At 52.7% G+C, this 12,758-nt stretch overlaps 1 protein-coding gene across 1 annotated transcript in view; it reads left to right on the plus strand.

Annotated features, from left to right (window-relative positions):
- Nucleotides 1-2,680: 2,680 nt before the first annotated feature.
- The window catches only part of TET3 (tet methylcytosine dioxygenase 3), a 130,081-nt gene continuing 120,003 nt past the window's right edge, over nucleotides 2,681-12,758 (plus strand). Inside the window, exon 1 of the mRNA XM_032176527.2 lies at nucleotides 2,681-3,432. Within this exon, the coding sequence (XP_032032418.1) occupies nucleotides 3,130-3,432 (303 nt within the window). The 5' untranslated portion in view covers nucleotides 2,681-3,129. The remainder of the gene's footprint in view (nucleotides 3,433-12,758) is intronic.

Consider the following 12,758-nt stretch of genomic DNA (forward strand, 5'->3'; position numbering starts at 1 on the left):
AGGATGGCAAATTGTATAATCAGTGTGAGTAAATCCACAAATAGGAAAGGCTACAAGGAAATATAGCAAATGGTTAAATATGGTTGTAATTTGGTGATTTTTCCCCTCTAGTATCTGTAGTTTCCACGTTTTCTTTATACACATTTTTTATTAATAAAGTTGCTTATTAAAAATATATAACATTAAAAACAAGTACGAGTCTACAACCTGTTCCCCTGTTTGAAAATTACACTCTCTTGGTTTTTCGTCTCGGTTCTAGTCTTACTACCCTGAACAGAAACTCTTCAGTCCTCCCAAAGGCCATGGTAGGAAGTGGATATTGCAGCCATGTTCACCCCCACCCACTCCCCCGCTGACAACCTGGACCCTGGAGCAGGCTGTCAAAATCAGAGGGAAGTTCCAGACAGAACCCGGGCTGCTTTACCGCCTAGGGCTTTCTGGACAGCGCTACTTCAGATCAGTTACTTTTTTTTCTTTCTTTCTAAATAGCCGGCCGAATGCTCTTTTTCCAGTTCTGGCTGAGTTGTTAGCTGCAGCCGGGCGGCGACGCCTGCCAGGTACCTGGCTCCGTGAGCACCGCCCAAACTGGTCAGGCCAGTCCGTCCTGTGGCTGTTTCTGCCAGGACTCGCCCGAGTGTGTGTGTGCGCGTGTGTGTCAGAGACCCACCCTGCTCCCCTGCAACCCAGGTAGGTGGAAGGCAGTTGCAGGCACCAGCCTGGCAGTCAGACCAGATGGGTGGGGCTGAATTAATCTAACCTGGAATTTCAACTTGGCCTGCACAACAGGTGAGGGAAAAAAGCAGCAGAGAGAACGGGCAGTTTGGCAACTTGGAAATATTCCTGAGCCCTGCCCCTTACCCCCTGCCTGGAACATAGCCCAGGGTGACTCTTCAAAGTGTCTGCGCCGGGTTTTAGGGCTTAGTCGCGCCACGGCCCCCTCGAGGCTCTCCGAGCCCCTCCTGAAGGCTGTCCTCCTCAGTTACCCTCCGCGACGCGCCCGTTCCCCCTCCACTGGGAGGCAGGGCGGGGGTATCGGATTAGTCTTTGTTTTCGACGCGAAAGAGCCGAGCGCGGCGCGGGGGAGGCTGGCGATGGCAGGGCCGTGGGGTCCACCTGGACAGGGCATTCGGCCGTGACCCCTGCGAGGGTGCCCTTAGCCTCTGCCCCCGAGCAACCCCTTCTTGCTGGCCACGCTGACTCGGTACGCAAACGCGCGATGTCCCCCATTGTCCTGCCTCAGAATGAGCCAGCCGCAGCTGGGACGGGGGGTCAGTCGGGCCCGGCGCTCAGGCCTCCCGGGGGCGCCGGGGCAGTCCCGGACCGATCTGGCCCGCAGGGAGTGGCAGGAAGTGGGGACACCGAGCGCGGCTCGGCCGAGGGCCTAGGCTGGAAGGTCCGCGTGCTCCACCCCGCCTCGCCGGCCCCGGCTGCAGCCCCGCCGGAGGGCGAGGGTGGCTAGCCCGAAGGGGGCGGCCGCGTCCCGGGAGGGCCGACCGCGTGGGTGGGAGCCACTGCAGGTGCAAGGAACGGCGGCCGGGCCGGAGCCTGCCCGAAGCCGCTCGCAGGCCGCCCTCCCGACCCCTCCCCTCCGCGGGAACCACCCCCCTCTCGCCCGGCCCGGGGCCCGGCCGGGCCGGCGGGGCTTGGCGGGGCCGCACGTGTGCGCCCTCCCGGGCGGGGGAGTCCCCGGGCGAGCACGTGCCGCGGTGCGCTGGGGGCGGGGAGTCCCGCGGACGCCTTCATTGCTGCTGCTGCTGCCGCCGCGGCCGCCGCTGCCTCTTCCTTCCTCCTGCGCCGTCCCCTCCTCGGCCCGGGCGGGGGGCTCCGCGCGCCAAGCTCGGTCGGGCCGGGCGCTCCGGGAGGCGGGCGCCCCAGGCAGCGGCGGCGGCGGCCGCGACGGTGGTGGCGGCGGCGGCGCGGGCCGGGAAACTTTGCCCCTTTGTGCGCTCCGCCCCGGAGGCGGCGGGCAGGTCGGTGCAGTCGGTGCCTTTCCGGCTCCGGAGTGGGGGAGGGGCGGCGGGAGGCGCGGGGGGCCCGGCCCGGGGGAGGGGGAGGGGACGGCCGGGTCCGGTGGCGGGGCGACCGTGGGGTGTGGGCGTGCCGGCGGGATCGGGGCGGTGGGGGGCGGGCGGGGTCCCGGCCGATGGCGGGGCCCCAAAAAAGGAGGCGGCGGCCCGCCCCGGCTCGCCCCTCGGCGGCGGGGGCCGCCTTCCCCAGTCGGGCTGGCGGGCTGCGCTCGGGCGGTTGGCGCGGCGCGCGCGGCGGGCGCGGGCTGCCCCGGGCGCGCCCCCACCTCCAGGCTGCTTCCGTGCCGGGGGCGCCGGGGCAGTCCCGCCGAGCGAGGCTCTCAGCAAACTTTATTTTGAAAGCTCAGCTCCCTGAGGGAGGGCCCGGCGGCCTCCAGCCAGGGCGTGTGGGGGAATTTTGGTGAAACTCTCGCCAGCCCGTGGGGGTGGGGAAGAGGGCAACTTTCTTAGAAATCTCACCTTGATCACCCCCTTGAATCCAGGGCCCCCAGCAGCCCTCAGGCCCGAGGCCGCCTCCCTCAGACAGGGAGCGGGTGCTGGGTGCGTCCTGCCTGAGGTTCTGGGCAGGACCTCATTTGAGCAAGCCCCATCTCTTCCCCCATTTTCTCTTCCCAGAAGCAGGAAGAAGTGACACGTGAAAGTTGTCCCTGAGCCCCGAGTGATGCGCTTCCCCTTTCTCTCTTTTTCAGGCAGCACTGCCTTCTCCAGCGTCCAGACCCTGGAGGAAAAATACCAGGAGAAACTGCTCACTCAGCTCTGCCCCCACCACACCCCTACCTGCTCAACTCATGCCTGGGTCCAGGGTGGGTGAGGGTGAAGAACCCACCGGGCCAAGATGATCCCTTTTCTGAGGGCTGCTGCTGGTGTCCTCCCCCAGATCCTGGGCCCCAGCAGGTGGGAGAGTGGCCCCCTACGGAGCCCGATCAGACTGCTGCAGAGGAGGTGAAGAGGGGTTGAGAAGAGGCATCCATCCACGAGACTGAAGCCACTTGCCTTCACCCTTGTAGACTCTTGACTGTTCTGGGCGAGAAGGACCTGTTGGTGGCCGGAAACTGGACTGTGGTTCTGCCCCAGCACCTATGCCCCCACCTCTGGCAGCATCATGAGCCAGTTTCAGGTGCCCCTGGCCGTCCAGCCGGACCTGCCAGGCCTTTATGACTTCCCTCAGGGCCAGGTGATGGTAGGGGGCTTCCCGGGGCCTGGGCTCTCCATGGCTGGGAGTGAGTCCCAACTCCGAGGGGGTGGAGATGGTCGAAAGAAACGGAAACGATGTGGTACTTGTGAGCCCTGCCGGCGGCTGGAAAACTGTGGCGCTTGCACTAGCTGTACTAACCGCCGCACGCACCAGATCTGCAAACTGCGAAAATGTGAGGTGCTGAAGAAAAAAGCAGGGCTTCTCAAGGAGGTAAGCCGGCCCTTGCTGGGCTACCCTGTTCCTTCCTAGATGGCACGGTGATCACGGGGGTCTTGTTCAAGCAAGGCTCATCCGGTTGAGTCCATTCTCTCATTTCTGATCCTCTTGGTCCAACTTTAAGTAGGAGTGTAACTGACATGTTTGGACTCCTTTGCAGGGCTGACAATTTGTATGAGAGTAACTGGGTAGAAGGGGGATCTGAGCTAGCACCCTCATCTCTGATGTTTGCATTTGATGCGGGACTGTGATGTCTACCTTTACCTCTAGAAGTTACTTGTCCTGCTGCTTGAAGCCTCAGATGTTGTATTTCAAGCTCATGCTAATGCTTGGATGACTTGGGCAGTGAGGGTGTAAGATAAGGGATGGAGGCTGATGGATTTGGAGACAAAGTTTTGGATTGACAGGGTGGTTTGTGATGCCCTGATGGAGTGGGATGTTTCTTTCATCGTTTTTCTCAGATGGCCAAAGAGCCAGTTGAAACCGTTTGGGAATCTAGTGACAAACTGATATTTTGGGTTCCCCTATCTTAGTTCTTCTTGCGGTCAAAAACTTTATTTCTGTGTTCTCGGGACCTGGCACAATTCCTTGGCAGCTAGTGGGCACTCAGATACTAATTGCATGAACGGATGACGTGCTTTTGAGACACTGTCAACCCCAGGGAGGTATACTCCCTTTATCTGGGGTAGTAGGGTGGAGGAGGAAAGGAGATTTGGGATGAGAGCAGGCAGGGTGGGAAGGAAAGGGAGAGACTGTGACCTTGCATTGGCCGTCTTTCCCTCCCATTATAGTGGCGGACTGCCGGCTTGAGGTTGGTGACAGCCGCGACAGCAGAGAGTTGGCAGAAGTAGGGCTGAGCGACGTTGAGCAGCTTAGGAGGAGCGGTGTAGCCGCTGAGGTCGCTCCAGGCAGTGGAACTGGCGCTGGACAGAGACGGAGGCCTGCGCTGTCTTCGAGCTCCCCCTGGCTCTGCCACTCATTTGTCCACGGGCGCAGACAACTTGGGCCCCCTCTCTGGGCCTGCCTTTTCCTTGGGGGAAGTGGAGGAGTTGTACTTGATGGCTTTCAAAGCCTCTTCCAGCTGGGCTGGGAGCTGCTTGCTTCTGAGGACTCGGGTCCCTGTGGCTGCGTTGGGCTGGCAGCTCGTGCTCAGGGTTTCCCTGACCGCTGCGAGCTGGTGGGGCTGGTCCCATGGCTAGGAAGAAAGATTCAAGTGTTGAGGACAGGGACGTGGGGTTGCTGGATATTTCTGCCCCTTCTCACCTTGTCTCGTCCGTGCTCTGTGGAAGCTGTATGTCCTGACCCAGGGACTGCAGACTCGGGGCCCTGTTTCCCCTGTTTCTGGTTAAAGAAGACATCTGGATCACATATGCAGCCCCCAGCCCCAGCCTGGGAGACTTCTCTTTTGCTGGTGTTGGTGGTAGTTATCGTCCTGCAGGCCCAGTGCCCCATGGGTCGCTACTGAAAGCAGGGTGTTATGAAGCGGGGGAGGCTTTACTTCTGGATGTAAGAGCTGGTGCTTTGGTGTAGGGAGAAGCTGCTGAGTCTACTTTGCAAAGCTTGATTCCTTTGCACCTTTCCTTCTAGCATTCCTTTTCTTCCCCAGCCCCCATTATCTTACTCGATTTCTCCCATTATTAACGGGAGGGATGAGGATGCTGAGCTTCCTGGGCTACATGTTCTTGGAAGCAGTGGCCCTTGTGAACTAAGTTGAAGTGCTGCTTTTGGCAACAACAGAACATAACCTGAGTGAAAGGGGCTGGGAGTGAGGCCAGGGCCTTGTCATCCTGTGTGTAAGCTGACGGCCCAGCCTGCCGGGTGGTCTTGGTTAAGAAATCGTGGATCTGGGGTAGTTGAGGCTTAGAGACAACCCTGCTGAGAGATGTCTGCATCCCTGTTGACCTTGCCATGGCCAACTGCCTCTCTAAGCCCCAGGGTCAGGTAAGGTGAGGCTGGACGGCCTTGGGTGTCCGAGGACAGAGGGTCTGCATGCTGATCTGTGGATCAGTGGAGTTCTCTGTTTCTAGAGAAACAAAACGGGACAGTGGAATGAGTTTTTTCATAAAGCTAACTTTATGTGACTCAATGAGCAGTACTTTTTTTCTAAGGATAGGTCCTTTCTACTTCTCGATGTTTAAAATACGCTTTCTTAAAATGTGCTTTATGAAGTGAAGGTATGATAGAAATTAGACCTTTTTTTTTTTTTTTAAGTCTTTGCTTGGTAAAATACAAAATGGTAACCTCTGGAAAAAAAAAAGGGGGTGTGTGTGTGGGTTTTTTTTTTTTGGTCTGTGAAGGCTGAATGCCGGAGAGTCACTGTCTAGGGTATACCGCATTTAACGGGCATATCTGTGGCATAATTAATTGAAAAGCTGAGATGTTCCTGACAGACTGCCAGAGTGGATGAGACCCCAAGACCAGCCCAGCATTTAGCAGATGCTGGGGACTGCTGGGACCATAACCATTAGATCTTAGCAGCCGTGTGGCAGAGGGAACATGTCCTGGGATTGGGGAGGTCGTTTTGGCTGTGACTGTTCAGGTGGGGTGGGACGCAGTATCCTAGGAGCCTCTCGAACATCAGACCATCTACCTGCATTCCTGCTGCGTGGCACTTCCTCCTCTAGCTGTGGGAGTGCTGTGCTCCTCTGGGCACTCTTCCTTACTTCCCGTCTGTCTCCATCTCTCGTGGCTGACTTTGGGGCTTCCTTTGAATTGTCTGTCTGCAGTTACTTTATATCATCCTGTAAGGAGGAGATTATCTTGGGTTTTCCATCTTCTTTCCCTGCTCCTCATTCTTTTTCTCTGGGCTTTGTGGGTGGGGAGAAGGATGCAGGGGAATCCCTCAGAAAAGAAGTTCAGCATTTTAGGACTAGAGACAGGTCCCCCAGGGATGGGCCTTCCTGCCCTAGGGGGAGGTGACTACTTCTCTGGGTCCTAATGTGAGGTTGGGGCAGGTTGGTAGTAGCTGTGGTCTTCCTTCCTAGTTCCAGGAAGACTTTAGAGGAGGCTGTTTGATTTCATATTCTTTTTAACTGAGTGGTGGGTTGGTAGTACAATGAAGATGACTGATTAGAAAAGTAAGGTTTGGTGAGTATGGAAGCACAGTAGATAGGGCTGAGAACCCAGAGTAAGTGCTGTGCCCTTACTCTCTTGGGCAACCAGTGCTCCATCCCTTCTGTGTCCATTTTCTCAATTGTAAGATGGGAGTAACCCTTCTTTGTAGGGTTGTCATGAGGATTGAATGAGATAAAATATGCATAATGTCTGGCACATAGTAGGTAATCAATGCATGATGACAAAACATTCCTAAACATCTAGAAAATGATGAATCTTTATGCATAAACAACTGTGCGTTAGTCTTCGAGCTGTAAAGATGCAATACAAGGGCTAGGTATGGTGGCTTACTCCTGTAATCCCAGAGCTTTGGGAGGCTGAGGCAGGATGATCACTTGAGACCAGGCTGAGCAGTGTAGCAAGACCCCATTGCTTAAAAAAAAACAAAAATTAGCCAGGCTTGGTGGCGTGTGCCTGTAGTCCTAGCTCCTGGAAAGACTGAGGTGGGAGAATCGCCTGAGCCCACAGTGGGCAATATTTGAGCCACTGCACTCCAGCCTGCATACGACTCCAGATGCAATACAAATTAAGCGTTTATCTCAAGTCATTCCCCTCACTTGCTCATAGAAGAACTGTGGGGCAGAACTGTAGAGCCAGGCAGAGGGAGGGAGGAGTTTGCCAGCCTCTGTGCTGGGGGGAGGAGGCTAGACACCAAGAAGTCACTATGGTCCTAGGCCTGACTGAAAAGTTGACCATGAATGAGGGAAGTAAATAACTATTAGAGTAGGAGAATGACCCTTGAAAAAAAATGCATAGAAAAATGTATGCATAAGTTTGGAAGCATGACTGAGAATATTATGGGTGAAAATGAGAGAAATGGAAAGATATATGTGATGAGAATACTTTCTAGCCCTCAGCCAAGTGGATTTACAGCTTGAAACAGATCTCTGCCAGATTTGAGTCAGGATACCTTGGAATTGGGAATCTTTCAACAATATCAGAACACCTGATGAATCCTTGCCCATCCTGCTGGTAGTTCTATCTTCCTGAAGATGGAGGCTGTGGAGAGGAATGTGTTCAGGCTGGTCTCAGCATCAAAGGGAGAATTGACTAGAGAAGTGGAAGTGATGAGAATCTTTAGAGAAAGGGACCGCATCTGAGCATTTGTCAAGCCTGAAAGAAGGTTGGACAGGGAGGAGTGTTTGTATTTTTAGTAGAGATGGGGTTTCACCATGTTGGCCAGGCTGGTGTTGAACTCCTGACCTCAGGTGATCCACCCACCTTGGCCTCCCAAAGTGCTGGGATTACAGGTATGAGTCACCGCGCCCGGCCCTATTGAGACAGGGTCTCGCTATTTTGCCCAGGCTGGTCTTGAACTCCTGGTGAATTACAATTTTTATGGATAGTCTTTAGAATATCATCTTTCAAATGCAAGCAGTTTTTAACTCCACGGCCACAGATTCTAAATGAAAATTAGCTGCAGGGATAGAATTGCTTGTTAAAAAGCAAACTCTGGCCGGGCATGGTGGCTCACACCTGTAATCCCAGCATTTTGGGAGACCAAGGCAGGCAGATCACCTGAGGTCAGGAATTCAAGACCAGCCTGACCAACATGGAGAAACCCCGTCTCTACTAAAAATACAAAATTAGCCAGGCATGGTGGCGGGTGCCTGTAATCCCAGCTCCTCGGTAGGCTGAGGCAGGAGAATCCCTTGAACCCAGGAGGCAGAGGTTGCAGTGAGCTGAAATTGCGCCATTGCACTCCAACCTGGGCAACAAGAGTGAAACTTTGTCTCAAAAAAAAAAAAAAAAAAAAAAGAAGGAAACGCTGATAGAACAGTCGTGAATGATAGCTTTAAGACAAAGGTGTTGGTGGGACTGGGGAAGGACTGAGCCATCTGCGTGGCTGTATGGGCTGTTCTCTAGTGAGTGAGGGGGTAAAAGGCCAAGCACATTATGTGGAAAGTGGGGACATGGCACTGAAGCAGAGTCAGGAGTGTGGTCTGAGCCCCTAAGAGGAGCATCAGGGAGTCCAGTGGCCAGAATGTGCTAAGGCTGGTGGAAAATGCTGATAACAATGTCTTGTATATGGTTCCAGCAAGAGTGAGAAGGAAGAGGTAGGCTTGCAACTTTCTAGGGATGGAGAGAGTGGACAGACACTGGGTCCCTGTGGTGTCAGAAGATATAACCTGGGGAAAACAGAGCCAGCCAGCTACCCTACCCGAGTCTGAGTCGTTCGCTTCCTACTGAACACCTGCAGATGTGCTGGCAAAATCACAATCTTTTTTTCTTTTCTTTTCTTTTTTTTCTTTTTTTTTGTTTGAGATGGAGTCTCACTCTGTTGACCAGGCTGGACTGCAATGGCATGATCTTAGCTCACTGCAACCTCCACCTCCCTGGTTCAAGCGATTCTCCTGCCTCGGCCTCCCAAGTAGCTGGGATTACAGGCATGTGCCATCACGCCTGGCTAATTTTTGTATTTTTAGTAGAGATGGGGTTTCACCATGTTGGCCAGGCTGGTGTTGAACTCCTGACCTCAGGTGATCTGCCCACCTTGGCCTCCCAAAGTGCTGGGATTACAGGTGTGAGCCACCGTGCCCGGCCCTTGTTTTTTTAAATAGAGACAGAGTCTCGCTATTTTGCACAGGCTGGTGAACTCCTGGTGAATTACAATTTTTATGGAATTATGATGATTGAAAGAGGGCCAAAAGACCAGAGATGGGCTAAAAGTCCAATTTCTCAAAGAGATTTTGAAAATCGTAAATATATAACCTTAATGTCAGTTTTTGACAGTTCTAGAACAGATTGTTTAAAAGGTGTTTTGTGAAACTTTAGAAAGGCAAGTGATAAACTTTGAGGATGCCTGTGGTTCTTTTCAAAGCAGCTGAGGCAAATGAACAGATCTAGATTTCTGTAAATAAATGATGGCATCTCCTGCCAGCTTGGACAGATGAGAAATCCAGTTTTTGACTTAAAGTCATCTTAGAGGGAGGGCACTGATATGACTGCCCTGTTCAGTCTGTCAACCATGTAGATCAGGGGTTCCACATTGGGATCACCTGGGAAACGTAGTAAAACATGGTGCCTGGGCCCCACTCCCAAGGGATTCTGATTTAATTGATGCAGGGTGGACCAAACTGGTCTGGGGCTCCCAGGTGTACCTAATGTGTAGTTAGCATGGAAACCCTCTGATGCAGATGAGAGACTGTGAGGTGATGGGCACCTACCTGGGCTCTTCTATGGCAAATTGCTCACCTGAGACACTTGCATGTTCCACAGCCTCACTTCCACCTTGCTGCTCAGTGGACCAGCGGCATTGGCATCACCTGCAAGTTTGATAGAACTGCAGAATGTCCAGCCCTACCCCAGACCTGCTGAATTGAAATCTGCACTTTAACCAGATCCCCAGGTGATTTGTATGTCTATGAAAGTTTGAGGAGCTGTCTACAGCATTTCTATGACCAGAAGGGCATGGGACACGGAGCGAGTGGGGTGGAGGGTGGGGGTGGTGACAAATAAGCTGTGATGAACAGGCAAAGAATTCCAAGTGCCAGCAAGGGTAAAGAGGATGACCCAACCCATTTCCTGACCCTCTAAGCTGGGAGACAAGGACCTCTTGAGATTTACTGCATGTTTCTGCTTGTTCTTCTGGCATCTGTTTCCTTGTAGTTTAGTGAGTTCTCAGTAAAACCTATCAATAAAACTGATCTACAAAGTTATCAGAGAACTCCTGTATTTGTTCTGACAACAGTCAGGAAAGGGCTCTCAGAAGATGTTTGCTGCTCAGCAGCCTGATTCAGGAGGTTGGAGCTCCATGACCCAGTAGTAGATGGTGGTGGTTGTGCAGAGGAAGGGGTGTGTCCATAGAATCTTAGGTCTCATGGAACGATCTGGAAGCTTATGAAGCAGAATCAATGTGTGCCCTTTTCACAAGATGAGGTAGTAGGCGAGTCAGATCTGTGGGTATGGTGGGTAGGTGGGTGGCAGTGATGATGCAGTTATTACGTTGAGTGATAGAACAAGGGGCTAAGGAGGTTGGGGCAGTCAGGTACAGTGAGTCCCAGTAAGACTCAATGGGATTTAATCAGGGCAAATGCAAAGGCCTGTACTTGTTTTAAAAAAGAAATGTATGAACTCTGGCTTCCTAGCAGGTAGAAATAACTGAAACTCTAAAAAAGAATGTTGACAGTCTGCCTTGAAATCTGTCAGAGTGGTCACATGCAGGACAGTTGAAGGAAGCAGGGCTGTTCAGCTGCTGCTGAGTAGAGGAACACAGGCTCAGGCAAAGCTTGTATGAAGAGGAGGTCAGTTCCCTCACTGGAGGGAGTATGCAGGAGTTTTATTAGTGGGTGAAAGTTATTAGACAGACTGAACCCACATTAGAAAAAAGAATTGTCTAGCATTTATGACTATTCCAGCACTGAGAAACTAGCTCTGAGAGGTCCTGTGTGACCAGTGCCTGCATGAGTCTGGGTGCTGCCTAGCAGGGAAGTTATGAGGATGTCCTGTGGGTTGCGGGAAGGTTGGGAGGGAGATTCACATTTGGTGGTCTCTTGCTAAGATTATGTGAAGTATATTATCAGGTCTATTTTTTTTTCTTTTTTTTTTTTTTTTTGTTTTTGATACGGAGTCTCGCTCTGTCCTCCAGGCTGGAGTGCAGTGGTGTGATCTCGGTTCACTCAACCTCCGCCTCCCAGGTTCAAGCAATTCTCCTGCCTCACTCTCCCAGGTAGCTGAGATTACAGGCACGTGTCACCATGCCTGACTTATTTTGTATTTTTAGTAGAGACAGGGTTTCACCATGTTGGCCAGGCTGGTCTCGAACTCCTGACCTCAGGTGATCCACTCGCCTTGGCCTCCCAAAGCACTGGGATTACAGGCATGAGCCACTGCACCCGGCCTATCAGGTCTATTTTCATGTTTCTTTTTTTTCGTCTGTTTTGACAGAGTCTCGCTCTGTTGCCCAGGCTGGAGTACAGTGGCATGATCTCAGCTCACTGCAACCTCTGCCTCATGATTCAAGTGATTCTCCTGCCTCAACCTCCCAAGTAGCTGGGACTGCAGGCGTGCACCACCACGTCTGGCTAATTTTTGTATTTTTAGTAGAGACAGGGTTTCGCCATGTTGGCCAGTCTGATCTTGAACTCCTGACCTTAGGCGATCCGCCCACCTTGGCCTCCCAAAGGGCTGAGATTATAGGCATGAGCCACTGCACTCGGCCTATTTTCATGTTTTTTAGATGACTACATGCAAGAGAGGTATGTATCTTAGACTGCAGCATTTTGGTCACCTTTTAGACTTAATCTTAGACCTAGACCTAATCTCAGACCTCAGTTGGGGTAAGGTCTGTGAACTGTTTTGAAAATTTCAGCCAAATGTTATGTGAATGTGCAGGCGTGTGTTTTCTCACGGGAGAGGTCCGTGGTTTTTAGCAGATTGTCAAGAGTATTCAGGACCTCCCCAGATTTAAGAAGCGTGCCCTACCTGAGCCGTCTAATATAGTTGCCATCGGCCACAGGTAGCTCTTTAAATTTAAATTAGTTAAGATTAAATTCAGTGACTCAGTCATACTAGTCGACTTTCAAATGCTTATTAGCCACATGTGGCTAGTGGTTTGTGGCTCATGTATTGGACAGTGCAGATAGCATTTCTGCCATCACAGGAGGTTCTGTAGGACAGTGCTGGGAGCCAGCCTTAGAGTGACGCTGTGTGGTCTCTGAACCCTCACCAAGGGCTCTTTTTAGGTTGGGGAAATAGCTGTCTGAATTGGCAGCTCTCAGGGTTTGAGATCCCAGCCCCCACCCCCAAGGTAAGTGGTGAGGTCTCTGGCCAGTACTTTCCTGGGTTCTAACCCACTGCACAGTCCACTGCTTCTCCTTGAAGGCACGAGCATGCTTTATTTGTCTGCTATGGGAGAGCACAGGGACAGGAGTGAGGTGGTGTGTGCCACCCAGAGGTTCTCTGTGGATCCCTAGTGGGGAAAAGGACTCCTCCCCACCTACAGTCTTGGTCAGCAGCCCCACTGAGCTGTGTTCATGTTGACTTCCAGCTCCAAACTTATCTCCTGGGTCCTGCCAGAGTTGTCCTCTCTGTTGTGGGTTTTCTTGTTCTGGAAAAGGCAGTGTGGTGACTGGGCAGGCTGAAAGACCAGGTCCAGGGTCTCAGGAGTTGTCACTAATTTCCCACTCCATTCCCCTTCACTTCTTTACAGCTCCTTTTTGGAATGAGGGGATGATGCTCAGGAAGAGAGGAGGTATTGGAAAGGA

Source organism: Hylobates moloch, unplaced genomic scaffold (genome assembly GCF_009828535.3).
Source record: "Hylobates moloch isolate HMO894 unplaced genomic scaffold, HMol_V3 SCAFFOLD_15, whole genome shotgun sequence".
Classification (NCBI taxonomy): Eukaryota; Metazoa; Chordata; class Mammalia; order Primates; family Hylobatidae; genus Hylobates; species Hylobates moloch.